This window comes from Aedes albopictus, chromosome 3, assembly GCF_035046485.1.
Source record: "Aedes albopictus strain Foshan chromosome 3, AalbF5, whole genome shotgun sequence".
NCBI classification, from domain to species: domain Eukaryota; kingdom Metazoa; phylum Arthropoda; class Insecta; order Diptera; family Culicidae; genus Aedes; species Aedes albopictus.
The window spans coordinates 24,638,638-24,657,582 of record NC_085138.1 but is presented as its reverse complement, the minus strand read 5'-3'; the positions used below and the strand labels follow the sequence as shown (position 1 = coordinate 24,657,582).

At 37.8% G+C, this 18,945-nt stretch overlaps 2 protein-coding genes across 2 annotated transcripts in view; one reads left to right on the top strand and one right to left on the bottom strand.

Moving 5' to 3' along the window:
* LOC109418392 (UDP-glucosyltransferase 2) overlaps window positions 1–18,945 on the top strand; it is a 740,033-nt gene that overhangs the window by 398,650 nt on the left and 322,438 nt on the right. The window lies entirely within an intron of this gene.
* The window catches only part of LOC115263972 (vertebrate ancient opsin-like), a 97,005-nt gene that overhangs the window by 40,532 nt on the left and 37,528 nt on the right, over window positions 1–18,945 (bottom strand). Inside the window, exon 3 of the mRNA XM_029867276.2 lies at window positions 17,280–17,439. Within this exon, the coding sequence (XP_029723136.1) occupies window positions 17,280–17,439 (160 nt within the window). The remainder of the gene's footprint in view (window positions 1–17,279; window positions 17,440–18,945) is intronic.

Below are 18,945 nucleotides of genomic sequence, written 5' to 3'. Positions count from 1 at the left end.
CCTAGGCACGGTAAGCATAAAGCCGCATCACACCATGAATTAGGGGTCACCTGTTGGTGGATTCTTACCACCGGAACAGGCGGTCCGTAGTGTTATTCTTAGCCAATTGAGACAATCGCTACCGACACTACACAGCTATCTAGGCTGATCGAGAAAAGAAGTTAATATTGATGATCAACTTCATACGGACTCGAACAGCCGTTGTTTGCAATATCATTATCCATTTGATAACGGTAATGCACACATGCGGGGCTTGTTGAAAGTGAAAGTGACCTCGGAATGGACGTGAGTAACCAGACATTCTGAAACGGGTCACTGGATCCCAACCGAGCTATCACCTTTCAATTCCCTTGCTTAAGATGATTTCAGTTTTTAGTGTGAAATTCAGTAAAAATCACACAGAAAACTGCAGACATCTTTCTTCCATAATACCACTGCCGGACAGTGGGAGTTGAATTGTATATACACACACACACATGTCGAACCGCCCCTCGTCGCGTTTTGTACTGGGCGGGGCTGTCAAACAGTTGCCCAGCTTTCAAAAGGTGATTTAAAAAAAAATCTCTTTGAAGTTTAAGGTATCAAAATAAAGTTCTAAAAATCTGAAAAAAATACTAGTGGCTCTGAAAAAGGTGCTCTTTCGTATAAAATAAAAGAACAATACATTTATCGAAATTTAAAAACCCAATTGACGAAAGAAATTTAAAAAATCCTAATAAATCCATCTAGCGGTGATGCCACCTTTTTAGTGCCTTCGAGAACTCATTTTAACATAAAATGATGTAATCTTCCTCAGTGTCAATTATCCAGTAGATCCAGAGTGGATAACTGATACTGAGGAAGATTACAAGTGGTAGTCGAAATACGCGTATCTGACAAAGGATAAGCAATTAGAGCGGAATTAAAAGGTACGAAACTAATTACACTCATTCGAAGAGGGTTTTCTGCTTAGAGGGTTAGAAAAGTCGGTACAAGATAAAATAATCAAGTAACATGTTGCTTCTGTTCAACAAAAAAAGGAGCAATATTGAATTTTCAGTGGTCTATTAAATCCATTTAAGTCCGTCATCTTGAACATTCTCGCCATTTTTGAACTCCAGACTTCTTCACCACACCCGATATACCCATATTGAACGGTTTTAGAGCTTAAAACTCCATTAAACAGCCTAAGTAGATTTTTCCTGCCCACAAAATGAAACATTGTGTTGTCCATTTAAAGTCCGTACAAACAAACCACCTGTATCTTAGAAAAAAAAAAACATAGAGAAAGGTCGAGCATTGAGAATAAAGACATTAAGTGCAGTTTAGCCATCCGTCAGTCGCGCGGTTGACAACCATCGCAAGCACCACGCTAATATAGAGTACAAACAGCGAGATTTTTTCAAAGTGTTGTATGAAATATAGGTTAATGACAAAATTTAGAGAAACTTTCCTTTTATTTTGCATACCTTTCCGCTTTCATCTCATGAATACTTGAAAGTTGCATAATCTCTGCTAATTGAAGTACATGTTCACAAGGTCAGGTCAGATACAAGATCCAGTTTGTTTGAAATTCTATGTCACATATTTCTCTTCTAATCAGGAAAGAAACCATTCCACAGTGGTTCCATTTGTTCAGGGAAGCGGTCATAAATCATTTTCTTCGTTTTTTGAAGGGCAGAATCATTATAAGTGATCAGAAATAGCATGTTATGACTAAAAAAGGATATTCCAGTTCATTTTCATGATCATCACTTGAAAAATATGAACTTTGAACATTTTTATTTATGATAAATGAAAATATCATGAAAAAAACCTTTATTTTGCACAGAAATCAGTAATCAAATATTTTTAATTATTATGAGGAGTGGGTCGAATTCTGAGGAATTTCTGCTAAGTATTGCACGTTACATTTATAGCATGACTGTATCATAATAGATTCTTGTGAATATAATCAGTATTAGCATTATAATTGTGATTTTATTAGTAGGTTCTATTTCTACTGCAATAAAATAAATATGTGAAACTGAATATTTTTTTCAGAAATAAGGTAGTTTTAATTGTCGAAACACAGAAAAATTCATCACATATCGAATTAGTATGTATAACTACAGTACCTAATGCCCAAAAGCGATAATTCTGAAACAATAGTAACAATAGTGCAATTACAGAATCAATTACTTCTGAATTTATTTCAAATATTCAGGATTAATTCACAAAACGTACGTAAAAGAAAAATTTTCAACCATACAAATATTGCTTTACACAGTTATATGTCATATAATTCATGGGCTTGCGTTTTGCACAATAAAAAAGATTCAAGTATATGTCCAGTCGTATTTGTTTCTCACAATTGCATTGCAACTGCTATCCAGTAATATTGTACATGGAATTTTAATCATGTATAGCTCTAACCCAATAAAAGAAATATATACAAATACCCCTCGTCATTGCAATTTAATCAGCTCCAGTTATTTTAAAAGGAATCAATTTCTACACTAAGATTTAACATTATTGAATTTATCAAATATTCCGATTTGGGAAGGGAATATGAGGAGTAAATACGCTCTTTTAGTAAATATTACTAAAAGAGCGTATTTACTCCTTCTTCTTCCAGTACTACAGTATTAGGAACTGAATGGATTTTGAGGAAATTTTTTATATGTTGGCAGCAAATGCAAAACTTCTTATCAAATTCGACAATTACAGAGGTAAGTTTTGACGAGGCCAAATAAGAATGGTTGTTATACAACTATTGAGGTACAGGGGATAGACAAAATGATCGGGACAGGCAAAATTTTCACTTTCCAAAAAATGTTCAGCCAACTGTAACTTTTCGAAAAGTGCATCAAATATTATCAATTTTTTACTGTAAGTTCTTCAACTAGTTGTGTATCAGTGGACAAAATTTGGAAAAGATCGGACAATTTTTCACGGAGTTATAAAGATTTTTAAAAAAGATAAAATTATCCGATAGCCAAATTTGAGCTGTTATATCTCCGGATTCAATGAACCGATTGCAATGAAATTTTGACTATTCATGACTTATATAATGAACTCTGGAAAACATTTGACATAACTTGAAATTTTTGACAAGCGAAAAAGTTATAGCGATTTTATTTTTTCCACGATTTTTTAGTAAATTGGCCTATTTTTAATATGCATCCCATTCCTTTTTCAATTTATTGGCGGCGATGTTGTTACTTTCCTTCAAAACGCGTTTGTATATAAGTCAATTAGAGGGAAACTAAATGAACTATAATTTGCATCTTGAATTTTGAAACGATGTTGATATATTGGATAATTTGGTGTTTTATTAGAAAAATAATCTAATCGTTATAATTTTCTTCCGTGTTAAGAATATTAAATTAATTCAATGGTTTTTCATAGCTCATTATATAAGTCATGAATGGTCAAAATTTCATTGCATTCGGTTCATTGAATCCGGAGATATAACAGCCCAAAGTTGGCTTTCGGATAATTTTACCTTTTATAAAAATCTTTATAACTTCATGAAGAATTGTCCGATTTTTTCCAAATTCTGTCCACTGATACACAACTAGTTGAGGAATTTACAGTAAAAATTTGAGAATATTTGATGCTCTTTTCGAAAAGTTACAGCTAATTGAACATTTTTTGAAAAGTGAAAATTTTGCCTGTCCCGATCATTTTGTCTATCCCCTGTATGAATACCTCAATACCTCCAGAAGTGTATTTTCTGTTCATAATTAAAAAAACATTTTCAAAGATTGTTTTCAAATAAAATATCCCTCAATTATGGTAAAAAGCTTTGAAATATCTCCTGTAAAAATTTCAGTCATTTTGGTACGCATTTCAGACAATGGGGCACGTTCGGTGTAGTACTAGATTTGTAGTAATGAGCTGAATTTTTGTATGGTGAGAAGGTCAATTCTCCATTTCTGCAATGAAATGGTGCAAAAAGCGTGGGTATTATGATTCCTTGCCCAATTTTATGCTGTTTGAGCAAAACTTTGGATAACTATGTTGTTTATGTTGCAAGAAATGGAGAAAACAACAACACTGCTGCCCAAAATTTTGCTCAAACAGCATCAAATTAGGCAAGGAATCATAATGCCCACGCTTTTTGCGCCATTTCATTGCAGAAACGGAGAATTGACCTTCTCACCATACAAAAATTCAGCTCATTACTACAAATCTAGTACTTCATCGATTTGCCCTATTACAGAAAAACCAGTATATATAATTTTGTAGTTATTTTAATACATTTTTTTTATAAAAATAACGGGTAACTTCCAATACATCCTGCATGCTTGTATGCAGATATTTGCAGCTACAACCTACACAGATTGATTCTAATACTCAAATCTGATCATTTGCTGGCGGACGATTGATTAAATGTGGTTAAGAACATGTTTGAAATGTTACATGAAATTTTATTATGTATATATTCTATTGGTAAAATTATGTGCCTATTACTCACATCCCCATTGGTCCAAAAACATCCAGATCCGGTTTTTAGCGCTTCGAATTGGAAGATTAACATCTATTATGATTCTCTACGTTGAAAACCAATTGAAAATCTACTTGCTTTTGTTATACGAAGACGCGGAGTACAACTCAAAAGTCATGTGATTTATCGACAAATTTAAAGAATGTAAAATTTCATAACAGTACCCACGCTCTCATGCAAAATATGCAACAGAAACTTACATAAAAATGGATTTTCTGCATTCTTGGGAACATTATTGATTTATAAAAAATATACAAACTCATAAATTGGCCTATGGCGGTACCAATGTGCATTCGGGTGGTTATATTGATGATAAAGTCTACCCAACTATTTGATACCACTGCACATCTCCAGCTAACGTGGCTGATCACCTATTCAGGCTTAACCTTTACAGATCATTTAGGGTCGATTTCTTCACCTCGGCTTAACCGGTAAGCCAGGCTTACCCTTATAGGGTAATTGATCCGATCATGGAGGAGTTAAACACTGGGTTCATGCTTAAACCACAATTGTATCGCCCCAAGCAAACTTTTTGCATTGATTGAATTGAAAATAATAAAATCTGTCCTTTATCTACGGGAAAATAACGAAATATTACCACTTTGAGGTTGTTATAAGTATTTTATTCGTTTTTATCTGAAAGAACATTGTGTTCCTAATGTTGCGGTATCCCATTGAAATCATATGAGATACCGCAACAATAGGAACACAGCAGCAAACATATTAAGGAAAATATTTTTTTTTAATAGGTTTTTGGGCAAATCTTAAGCAAACAAATGGTGCAATCTCATAATTTAAGCACAATACATCAATTAAAAATACCTTTTGATAACATTCCAGTCGAAAAAGCGCTCAATTGCCATTACCGCAACATTAGGTACTACATACCACAACGATGGGAACAATTACACTAGTTAAACCTGGCTTAACGCTTAAGTCAGGGTGAAGAAATCGACCCTTATTGAATGTTTTTCCTTTTGCAGATCCCCCGTATACATTTTTCAAAAGCTGCCTCCTTTTTCTAAGGCTGTTATCCTTTTAAAATTCCAGCTACTTTCTTGCAGTGAAATTTAAGACGAATTTTCTTCTTTGGCCGCAGAAATTTGTCATGTCTCTCTTCAAACTAGTTTGCCTTGCATAAATGCGTATTTTGTGTGGCAAGCACAATGGTACTCATTGTTGTTACTGTGTTGTGGTTATTTTTTATGTATTTCGCCAAAAAAATCGCATATTAAAAAAACGACGTGGCCACCCTGGGAGAGGGGGGGGGAGTTAAGCCTGAAACCACGCAAGACCACGGTGGGGGAGGGGGGGGGTGTCTCAAATTCAGGAAAAAGTGACCACGTGGTTTATGGACAGCCTCTTGCTCACTGCTCGGTGATCGCTTTGGCCACTTCGTGTAACGTTGCAATGCCTTCTTTTCTCCGTTTATTTTTTTCTTGATCGGCGCTCTTCGATTCGTCTCTTAGCTCTTCAACTTCCGACATATCCGTTTCCTGCTCGACAATATCCTCCTCCAGTACTTCGATGATATCCTCTTCTGACAACAAGTTCGATACCTGCTCCGCCGCTGACACCACTTGTTCGGAAACAGCTGCAGCTTAAGGTGCAGGCTGTGATTTTTGATGCTTCTTCATTTCCACGTAGCTCCTTGGTTGACGTTGGGGACACGAATCCTTCTTATGCCCTACAGCTTTGCATAAAAAGCACGTTTCTTGAAGTCCGTTGTGATAGATTCGTCCATTACGACCTCTGATGGTGATTTCCGAAGGGATATCTTTTTCAACGTCCATATATACACCTCTCACGCCGGTGTATATATGGGGTAGGCCGAGATGAGCAGAAAATTTTTCCCGCACCATTTGTTTCACCTTTCCATACTCCCCGAGCGCAAGCGATATTGCTTCATCCGTCAATTCCGGTGGTAGGTCAAACAAACGTATATATTGTACGTTGCTACCCGCCACTACCATCCGCACCGCTACCGTTTTCCCGCTGCTGTATTGAAACACTCTTGGTTCCGTGTTGTTCTTCATCGACTCCCTCATGGCCTCGAACAAGGTGAACTTTATGAAAATCGAACTATCATGAGCCGTTCGATATGCGGTGTCCAGCTGTTATACAAAACTTGCGATCTCCGTCCGGATTACCTACTGGAAATCTGAACTGAACAGTGTTCACAATATCATCCATTCCGCAGTTGGATTCAATTCCAACTTTCGTCGCAAACAATACACGCTAGCGAGCGACCGAGCCACAAAGTAACCAGTATGACTACCTACACAATACAAGCAGGTGGAATCGAAATCGCCGCAGTGCAAGAGCACATTTGCTTTTTTCTTATCTTGACAAAAGCAGAAGCAAAACTGGATTTGTTGACATAAAACACCATCGAACAGCCGCCATCTTGAAATTTAGAGCCGTCATCTTGGATTTTAGACTGCCATTTTGGATGTTCTGGTCGTTATTTTTGGACTCCGGATATCTTCCCCATATCAAATACATATACCCATATTTCATTATGGCCTAAAATACCATTAAACAGCCCACACCATAAATTTGGAGCCGCTATATCATGGATGATAAACCACGATATAAACCGCCTTCTTGGATATTCTGGTGATCATTTTTGGACTCCAGAGATCTTCCCATACCAAATATATCCAAGCTGCATGGTTTTAGGGCCTAAAACTTCATTAAACGGCCGCCATATTTAATTTTGAGCCGCCATCTTAGATTTGAGGGCGCTATCTTGAATACAGTCAGGTCTTTTCTACGCGGTTTTCATTTACGCGGCCGTGTAAATGAAAACTCCATACCAAAAAAAATGTATCGTCTTACTTTTGCATGACGAGACTTTTTTTACGCGGTTTTTTGAATTTTGAACTGAGTTTTTATTTTACACGGTATGTATCCCCCGCGTAAAAAACCTGACTGTATTTTATTTCAAACAGTTACATGAATACCTCCATCAAAAATCAATCAGGGTGAGTACAGGAACAGCTGAAATAAACCATATCAAACCCAACTAAGCGAATATTTTATGTCAACGCAAAAGCCGACACAAAAAGGCTCATGATTGTATCCCTTCGTTGGATCGTTGCATGTGATGTAGACCGTATCGGTTCACAATCACTGCCAATGTGTCTAGGTATCGTTCTGCTGCTGGAACAGAAAGCGACGGCGGCAGCAGTAGTAACGACAATCATTTTTTGCAACAGTTGGTAAACCAACGTACATCATCAAAAAGAAGAAAGTGTATCCAAAACAAGAAAAATAAATTGCAAAATAGGGTATTGGTTCCCTTATTAAGCATGTGGCTCCCATTTTCATCCTACGAAAAACAAAGGCTTGAAGCGCTGTTTGTTTTTTTCTTATTTTGGTATTTTTTATTAGAAGTGAGCACCCATAAAAACAAAAAGAACGGATTCAATCGGTGCCGTAATCGCTTGTTTTCGAATAGGATGAATATGGGAGTGTGAGATTACTGATGGTACACATACCCTACATGAGCTAAATATCAGCTTCGTTTTCACAATTTTTCTATAAAATGTAGATTGGAACTATTCATTGGTGTCCAATAATTCGAAAAAAAAAAGTAATTAGTGATAGGTTTGCAACTACAATTAATTCCATCCCTACATTGCATATCTTAGTGCAAATTGACATTATTCAATTTTAATCCTGTGTGCTGCGAGTTGTGCATTCTTGTATCCCATAAAATTGACTATCCTCAACGACATTGCAGGGTGTGTCACATGTTTGCAATTAGTATTAGGCCCTCTCCATACATTCCTCGAAAGCTTCCGAATGCTGCAAAACATTGCAGAAGAAATGGAAGTGCACCGACCATTGGATGGTTGGGAAGCCGATCAATGACATAAAAGCCATGCATGTTTTGTAGGCATGGTAATGTTGGCACCGGGGCTTAAGTAACAATGGGTTTTGGTTTACTATCTCGTTTGCTTAGCCGTACACGGTTCCCATCGAAAGAGATTAAAACGAAGTCCCTTCTAGAGGGTAGCCCATGGTGGCGTCCGTGAAAGCTGATTCAACATATAGTAGGACCCTGCACCACACACAGAGAGGATAAAAGAATTGTTCACTTATATCCTTATCGTACCGTGTCTTCTAAGCAGGAACCAATCTCGCTTCTATCATTGGAACAGTAACGCCTACCCATCATTCTCTGCTAGTACTAGTATAGGGATGTAACTGCCGAACGACAGATTTAACATTACAATTTTAAAACCATTTTATCCAAGTAACTGGTTTACGCTCCGTTGAATCTACGTTGAAAAAATGCAAATTGATTCCAGGGTGACGTTGAGGGTTCTTAAGTCTTCTTCAACATTAAACAGCGATCTTGTGCGCGGCCTGACATCGACTTCAAAGGGGCATACGACAGTATCTTTAGCACAGAACTATGGAAACGAAAATGGCTTTTCTGGGAAGCTGACTAGACTGATTAAAGCAACGATGGACGGTGCGTATGGGTTTCGGATGAACTATCCAGTTCATTCGAATCCCACCGGGGACTGCGACTAGGTGATGGACTCTCATGCCTATTCTTCAACATCGCTCTGGAAGGTGTGATGCGATGAGCCGGGCTCAACAGCCGGGGAACGATTTTCACAAAATCCGGTCAATTTGTGTGCTTTGCGGACAACATGGACATTATCGCCAGAATATTTGGAACGGTGGCAGAGCTGTATACCCGCCTGAAACGCGAAGCAGCAAAGGTCGGACTGGTGGTGAATGCCTCAAAAACAAGAACCGAACACGACCGGATCCGTCTGGGTAGTAATGTTACGATAGACGGGGATAATTTCGAGGTGGTGGAGGAGTTCGTCTTCCTCGGATCCTTACTGACGGCTGACAACAACGTGAGCTGTGAAATTCGGAGGCGCTTCTTCAGCGGAAGTCGGGCCTACTACGGGCTCCAGAAGAAACTGCGGTCGAAAAAGATTCACCCACGCACCAAATACACCATGTACAAAACGCTTATAAATCCGGTGGTTCTCTACGGGCACGAGACATGGACCATGCTCGAGGAGGACCTGCAAGCACTCGGAGTTTTCGAGCGACGCGTGCTAAGAACGATCTTCGGCGGTGTGCAGGAGAACGGTGTGTGGCGGAGAAGGTTGAACTACGAGCTCGCTGTACTTCACGGCGAACCCAGCATCCACGAGGTGACCAAAGCCGGAAGGATACGGTGGGCAGGGCAACAGCCCTGCAAGCTGGTGTTTGCAACTGATCCGGTTGACACAAGAAGGCGTGGAGCGTGATCTGGCGAGTGTTGGGCGTGACCGACGTTGGAGAGCTGCAGCTGCATATCGAGTACAATGGCGGCAAATTGTTGATTCAGTATTATCATGAATTTGATGTTAACTAAATAAATGAAATGAATGAGTGACAATTTCATCGTCGTTTAGACTGAAAATGCTCTATAATGTACGTAAGAATAGCATTCAATTCATGTTTCATAATGAAACAATAGCATCCCAAGTAACAATTTTAATTTTATCAAAGTTTTTTAGCGATTCAAAAAGCCTAAACATAAAACCATTGATGCCGACTTGAAAATGCTCTCGAGTTCTTGTATGCCTCAATAAGCCCACGTTCTGGCTAGTTGGCCCAGTCTTATTAGGGTCTACAGGACTTCGTATGCAAACCGCCTTAGGATTTCGGGTTGTATCATAGTTTTATTAATCTTCTAAGTAAAACCATCTTCTGAATTGTCAAATAATTGTTTTGATTATTTTTCACTCTCAATGTTCGATCGTCAGAATAAATTATGCTTGGTTGTTTATCCAGCCATCAATTGGAAAGATGCAGATATGGAATTCAGATTTGTTTTCCTATTTAATACGTGTCAGGACACATGCCACGGAAAATTTGCGGTGAATGTGACTGTGATAATGACAAAAACTAAGTGCGCCACACAAACTATGCATAATTTGGAAGTTAAATGCATTGAATTTACTCGGTGGAAATGGGTGCAAAAAAGGTTTTTTCAACACAGCGGAGTTTAAAAGACATTATGTAATTTTTCTGACAGAATAAAATGACGGGAACGTGTTGTATGGTTTCATTTGATCTTAAGCTGTACGTGGATATCATAAAATTGAGTAATATGTTTTCTGTATTTACATGAATTATCCCGGCTAGGCGACATATTTTTCTGATAAAACTCTTTGTTCCTGATGATTCATCCAATAGGGCTAACCCTCCTGAGGTAGTCATAACTGAGTTCATGATAGAACTAGCGGTTTTATCACAGCATTTTTTTAGTTTATGTTACGGTTACGAAATCTTTTGTTGGTTTTATGCATTGCCTCACAGTTTTGTGTATTTGTTTACAAAAAAATCTCTCCGACAACAACCGCAAATGCAAGTTTTATTGAAATGGTATATAATAAGTGATAAAACCAATTCATGTCTACTTGCAAGACTTTAATTAAAGATGTTTATAGCAGAAGTTATATGATAGTTTTATGGAACGCCAAAGGTTCAAAGTAAAAAACTACCACATAAAACTTATTTAGAACAACTAGCTTTTTGACATGCTTGTATAAAACCAGGATAAAACATGAATAAACCTTTAAGGCATGCTGATTGTTACTTGGGATGGAACGAGCTTACCAATGGATTTCCATTCATCCAATGCTCTTTGTTGTCCAAACGCAAAATTTTGATTGGATCTGCAACCAAGCTGTCCAGCTGTTAAACTTACGAACACCGACGATTGCCGACTAATGCATATTTTACTGTTAAAAATGAATAACTCATGGCCTCTACAATTTAGAGAACCCGCATTTCAATTCAATATATTCAAATATTTTGGATCCATACCAAATTTTCCAGTTCGGTTTTTTTAAATGAGCTGTAGGTGATTGAATCTATATATGCCGGAATGACATTTTCAGCACTGGCTATCAGAAGTAACCCTTTTCACAGAGTGAAAAATCCCAAAATTTCCGCGTGGCACAATTTTGCCAAACCCACATTTACTGTTCGTCCCTGCCATGAGGTCAGCGTCCCACAATTGAATAAAGGGAGCCCAAAATTTCAGCGTTGGTTGTTGGCACTCAAAATTCCACCTTCCAAGGGTTTCTGCCTGCGGCATGTGTATCCCTTGATCCCTCGGTTTTTACCTTTTTACAGCATTTTCATGCTGCGAAAGGAGTTTTATGTTTCATGATAAAAAGTTATGTATGCATCACAGTGAAGTCAACCAACAAAATGTTTTCCAGTTTTTGTTTTTCATGTTATTCGTCTTACAATATTCTTCACCTATTTTTTTTTTTTTTGAAAATGACGTATTGAAAAATCCTTATAGGGTATTGGTTCCCTTATTAAGCATGTGGCTCTCATTTTCATCCCACGTAAAACAAAGGATTGAAGCGCTGTTTGTTTTGTTTCTTATTTTTGTATTTTTTTGTTAGAAGTGAGCACCCATGAAAACAAAAATAACGGAATCAATCGGTGCCGTAATCGCTTGTTTTCGAATAGGATGAAAATGGGAGCATGAGATTACTGATGGCACACATACCCTATTACCGTAAAAAATACAACATGAAATCGGTTTGTTGGATTGAAATGATGTATTTGAAGATATTTGAGGGCATCTGAAAGAATTTTTGGAAAATAATAAGCAGAAAATATGGATCTATGTTAAATGTCAAATAGTTTCAATTTTTCAAAAATCTTACCATTCGATTTTTTGTATTATTATCTGTAGAAAGCTGACTTCCAGCCTCAAAATTTGCCAAGTTGCTCAGGATACTCTAATGCTTCTAACTATGGTTTCTCGATTTTTTGTTAAATTTTTCGTCGAAAACAGACTAAAGCAACCAGTTTTAGAGTTTTTGAATATAATCTACATACAGTTACCAATTAAAAAATGGCACTTTTTTTTCCTGCACTTACAACAAATAAAAAAACTAAAATATGAAGAAAAATGGGCATGATTAAATCAACACGAATGTTGTTGTTTTTCGGATAACCAACCGAAATGGTATGTTAGACATACGTAATGCCTGAAGTTCATAGGCAGAATATGTGTTGAAAAATGGACAAATTGAGTGGAAAAATTGCGAAAAAATCCACGTAGTTCTGGTGGGATTTGAACCCACGTCTCCCCAAGTTCGCTAGACAGGGCGCGTTAACCAACTCCGCTGATGACCGCGGCTTTTACGATAACCTGACGAACGGTAAGCAGGAAAATACTCTCAGTCCATATCTGAACCGGTAGTGTTGAGGAATCGGTTCCGGATGTCCCGCCGGAAGTGACAAAATACAAAAGTGAGCCAAACCCAAGCATGCGACACATCAAATAGCGGCTTTTCGATAATCTAATGAACAGTGAGCAGGAAAATAGCCTTTGATCCAGCAAAGACTATCGGTAGTGTTTCGGAACCGGTTCCGGGTGCCCCGCCGGAAGTGGCCAAATATAAAATTGAACCAAACCCATGCATGCGACACATCAAATCGCGTCTCTTTAGATAACCTGATGAACGGTTGGCAATAAAATGGAATCAGACTATATTTTGGAAAACCAGTAGTATTCCGGAACCAGTTCCGTGTGTCCCACCGGAAGTGATCAAATGTAGATGGGAACCAAACCCATGCATGCGACACATTAAATAGCAGCTTTTTCGATAACCTGAAGAACGGTTAGCAGTAAAATAGCCTTAGATCACAGCAGAGAATTCCTGCAGTGTTCCGGAACCGGTTCCGGGTGCTTCGCCGGAAATGGCCCTAGACCAAACCCATGCATGTGACACATCAAATCGAGGCTTTTTCGATAACCTGGTGAACGGTATGCAAGAAAATAGCCTTAGATGTGGAGCGGATCTGGTGTGATGGTTAAAGCACGTGACTATCACGCCGAGGACCTGATACAGAGAGAAAAAAAATATAGCCTTAGATCACAGCAGAGAATGCCGGTAGTGTTCCAGAACCCGTCCCGCCAGAATGACCAAAATGTAAAATGAATCAAATCCATGCATGCACATCAATTTTCGGCTTTTCAGAAAAGCTGTTGAACAGTTAGCAAGAAACTAGTCTCAGACCATATTTGAGATAATAGGTACAGTCTTGAAACCGGTTCCGGGTATCTCACAGGAAGTGGTGAAACAGTGAAAATAATCAATGTAAGCGATAAATACAGGGGTTGGCCAAAATGTTTGGGATAGGCATTATTTTTTTCTCTTACAAAATAAGTTCAACATGCTGTAACTTTTCATAGAGTACATACATCAAAAACTCTCAAATTTTGACTGTTTGTCAACCGATTATATGTGCATTATTGGTGCATATTTGAGCTCGATTGGTTAATCTATCGCGTAGTTAGAACCGTTCTAGGAAAACACTGTTATTAGACAACTTATTTTTGAACTGTCATATCTCAAAAACCATTTAACCATTTAAAATTTTTAACGTTTATCAACAATATACGACGTTAAAAATATAAAAATTTTCACGACGAATAAAGTTATACCGGTTTGATATTTTCACCCATATAGAGGAAAATGAGTAAAATTTACAATACCATACAAAAATTACAAAATGTGTTCTTCCGCTAATACAAATAGGCTTTAATATATCTGATTGGAGATATTTTGAAAATAGATACATCAAAACTTAAATTTAATGACATTGATTAAAAAAAGCTCTTTTTCGAGAAAAACCCAGAAAGTGTCCAAACTTGATAACTTTTTTCAACGTTCAAAAAGTAAATGTGTTTTGAAGGATTGTTCAGCATTAATATATCGTTGATAAACGATCAAAATTTAATTCGATTCGGATCACTGGTTTCGGAGATATGACAGTTTAAAAGCTAGTTGTGTTTTACGAGAACGGTTCTAGCTTCGCGAAAGATTAACCAATCAAGCCCAATTTTGTACCAAAGATGCACATATAATAGGTTGACAAACAGTCAAAATTTGAGAATTTTTGATGTACCCTACGAAAAGTTACAGCATGTTGAACTTTTTTGTGAGAGAAAAAAAAGTTGCCTATCCAAAACATTTTGGCCACCCCCTGTATGTGTAAGAGAGCAAAATCTTGACAAAACTGAAGTGGGCTCATCAAATCACACCTTTTCAAATTGCTGAGGTGTAAATATACAGTAGAATGGGGGTTGCATGGGAAAATTTGAATTTTATCGTCTCAACCTCGAATAAAGTTTTCCAACCCCCTTTTGTGTCTAAAGTTATTGCGCAAAATTTTGATCCGACTGGTCTGTGAAATGGTTCAATCTTGAATTGGATTCAGTAAGAAAAAAATCACTTGCTTGATTTTGTTGGTCAAATTTCATGAATCTAGTTACCAATGATAATAAAATATAGCCTAAATGGTGCAGAAAAAAGTTTATCAAAGACTGTAAAGTGATTTTTGGTTGTGAAATAAATTATATTTTGGCTTGTTATAGTCTTGGTATTGATCGGCCTCCAGTAATAGTAAAGGTGGTCACGCAGTCAACTAAGAGGTCTGATATTTTTCAGCTCTGCCTATACATTGAATATAACATTCGAAATAAGTTTCTCAACTCGATGATGGCTTGGATAAAATTATTTTTTTTATAAATAAAGTATTCAGCATCCTGAATCCTGATTAAGGTGGCCCATACGTATATGAAAAACAAAAAAAAAAAATGAAAAATACTAAGTCTTACCTCTAAGTTTTGGACTCCCAGAAGCTACGTTCAAAATTTGAGCAAAATCGATTAAGCCTAAGGGGGTGCTCAAAACGCATGAAGGGTTTGATCATTGAACGCTTACAGCGCCACTTAGCGGCCCAATTCGAAAACTTTAAATTTCTGCATACATTTGACCAAGTTTTCCCATACAATCTTTAAGCGTTTTTAGCGCCCCCTTAGGCTTAGTCGATTTTGCACAAATTTTGAACGTAGATTCTGGGATTTCAAAACAACTAATTCAGGAGGTAAGACTTAGCATTTTTCGAAATTTTTGTTTTTTCATATAAGTGTGGGCCACCCTAATCCTGATGCTTACGTCGACGGAAAGATCATGAGTACATATTCGACGAGAAAGGCACTATCACCACTAGGTGGATTGATCCGGTTTTTTTAGTTTTTTTTATATGTTATAACTGTAGAAAAAATAAGTGCATATTTTCATTGGAACCTGTACATAGAATCTGTTTTTGATATAATAAAATCTCAAAAACCAAAAATTACTTAGAAGCATTTCCAACAAACCGTTTCCAAATAATAATTTTTGAAGAAGAAAATTGGTTTACGTTTCATACGTCCTTTCCAAAAGTTAGGTAAAGAAAAATGGTTATGTTTACATGTAAAAGTAAATGATAAACAAAATCCAGTGCAAACAAAACAAAAAAGGGGAATAATTTTCCTGCTTTGAGTTGTAAATGCTCTATGAGGTACTTAAAAGAAGCATACAATACATACTATTTTGAGAGCCCCCATTTAAATTCTAATAGTTGAAATATTTAATTGGATCCATCACCAAAGCGTAATCAAATAACATTTATTATTAGAAACTTCATTCAAACTTTGACTGCTTCAGTCATAATTAGAGATTTGAACATTGCATCAATCATTTATTGCTGTTGTTGGGATCAGAAGTAATCCTTTTTACGGAATGTAAAATCCTAAAATCGCGTTTTTGCAAACCCACACTCGTCCCTGCAGCGTGGTTATTGCCCCACAATTGAATGACGCGAGCCCAAAATTTCAGCGTTGGTTGTTGGCACTCAAAATTCCACCTTTCTAGGGTTTCTGCCTGTGGCATGTGTAGCCCTTGATCCCTCGGTTTTTAACCTTTTTACAGCATTTTCATGCTGCGAAAGGAGTTTTATGTTTCATGATAAAAAGTTATGTATGCATCACAGTGAAGTCAAGCAAAAAAATGTTTTCCAGTTTTGTCGAATAAAATATTCAAAAAGCCTTTGCCGTCACGCAGTATAAAATGCTTCATTTGTTCGTTAGAAATGCAGCTGTAATGTTAAGTGAATAATAAAATAAAAAATGACACGTACTGAGTAGTGTTCCTCTACTTGGTTTCGACGTTGTGCCGGGATTTCCCAACAATTTCCATCCCAATTTGAGTCAAGCTCCAACCGGGATTGTTTGGCAAACAGCTATCCGAAATCAATTTAGTTGCTACCGAGAATGCCCCTCGGGTGACCAAACGGAAGAAGGCATCTATACTAGCTTGGTAGATACTACCTAGGTTCAGAGCGCGGCACGACCGGCAAATCGTTAAACTTTCCCCAACAGCAGATCCTCAAAATAACACTGTTTATCAGGCAGGGGCTTTCGCTTTGCCTTCGCGGTACATGTAACATAATCCGTCTGTCAAAAAGTTCGTTAACTCGATGATGCGGAACGCCGCAGTCCATCAACCAACAATGCCCACTCTTCCAGAGCTGGGCCTACCATCTAATGTTGTAGCATCCCTCCTGATCTATGAGAGATTTATTCGCGGACTTTATCGCTGCTAATGCTTACGGTAAACAGGTTCGGTAACTCCATAGCCCATCTCGCTACGCAGATTGTTTGGGAAGGCGCTAGGTGGGCGGGCGCTCTGTCGTTACTGGAAGCAATCATGATTGGACGCTGAACTAACTTTGCGTTGCAAAGATACCAACTTGCGATATTGACTGCGGCTAATAAACTTCCAATTATGCTTTCAAATTGATTGCTTGTCTAACAATGGTGAAAATTTTGAAACATCATAGTGAAGTTTTGTCGCTGTTCACAAATACCGCAGAGCCGAACTTTACAGTATTTTAACAGAAATTAACAAAAAAAACTTACCTAACAAAGACATGAAGAATCCATAGGCAATGCACACCGTTCGGCCAAATATCCAATGGCGCGAAATGGCCGATGTTAGTGTGAACGGATTGCCAATGATCGACACGGAAAAGTCCGAGCACACCAGGTTGAACAGAATGATGTTCATGGGGGTCCAGAGCTGAAACGAGGTATTGCAGAATTAATTAAACGAAAATAGAATAGGTTTTTCAAAAAACTTAATATTATAGTTGCAAATGCAACTATCTCATTATTGGAAATCAATACCAAATGTTAACTACCCAGAAATAAACCTCAAAATGATGATGCACTTTCGACTCCCACGGATGGCATTTACTCAGTCCAGTCGAACGGAAAGGATAAATTTCTCGCGTAATTAAGCAGAGACTTATCACCCACTACATACAGCAGCCCCATCATTGGGAGTCCATGCATGCAACGTGTGCAACTCATTGTGTCCCGATATACCTACTCATGCCGGATAATTTAACCTCCGTTCATTCATGGATAACGAATAATTTCATCGAGTATCAGTTAGCCCATAAGATATTGTTTTTTTAATGAGCTTGCTCGACAATGATTATTGTTTTCGTTTTGGGAAAGGAACAGTAGGTATGTACTTTATTTATTTTCTCGAATCGCATTCGGATCGGAGGCAGACTCCGCGGATCGTCATTATCCTTCCAAGTTATCTCAACAAATTCAGCTAACAGACTGGTGGCACAAACAAAACACTCAACGACTACTTAGAATTAAACGAATTACTTGCTATGAATAGTTGGCCATCATGATTATAACGGACGACGTGTTAATTAACAAGCTAATTCAAGAGCATAAGCTAACAAGCATTCAGATCTGGATCTGGTACCGTAAACCGGGGTCAAATTGATCTTCGGGTCGAAATTGATCAGACGTTTTTCCGTTAGAAAAATCATATTTTTAATAGTTCCACTTTAAGCATCTGCTGTTGGAATCTGACACTAATTGTTATTTGTAAGGAAGCTATTCAAAAACTGCTTTATCTACTTGAAAAACTACTGATCAATTTCAACCCGAATATCAATTTGACTCCGGTTTACGGTACCCAGCGATGGAATTATTCTCATCATGAAGCAATTCGCGAGTGTAAAGCCAACACAAGGCTTACTCACGATTCCGAAAGTAAACAGTGTGTGAGTTTATTCGCACCCGCCTGCTTCGTGAGTAAAAAGCAAAACAAAAACAGAACATGAGTTTTTATTCGTGAAGAACTAGTGGAGGTGCGGGAAGTGCATTTTATTGTGGTTATAATAGCAAATCCAGTGATTATACAACATAAACTAATACTTTATGCTTCATTGTTCCTGAAAAGCAGCACTGCCAGTCGTTAAAATGCGTTTTTCGTCAAAATGCAAAAAACTCACGAAGCTTCGCGAATCACATGCGAGTGCTTGCCAGCTTCGTTTACTCACGAACAATGCGAGTATTCTCGGACCTCTGTTGTTCACGAGTATGTTTGTTTTGGTTTGTGTCTGCTCAGCTGCCATCTTCATCATTTTCCATCTCTGACGGTACCTTCCGGGGAGGTAGTTCCAGTTTGCTACGTCATTTGTTGCCGTAAAAATCAGGCAACGAAAAGGCAATGGAAAATTTATACGAACGAAAGCAATTGGCGATGGAAGCAACG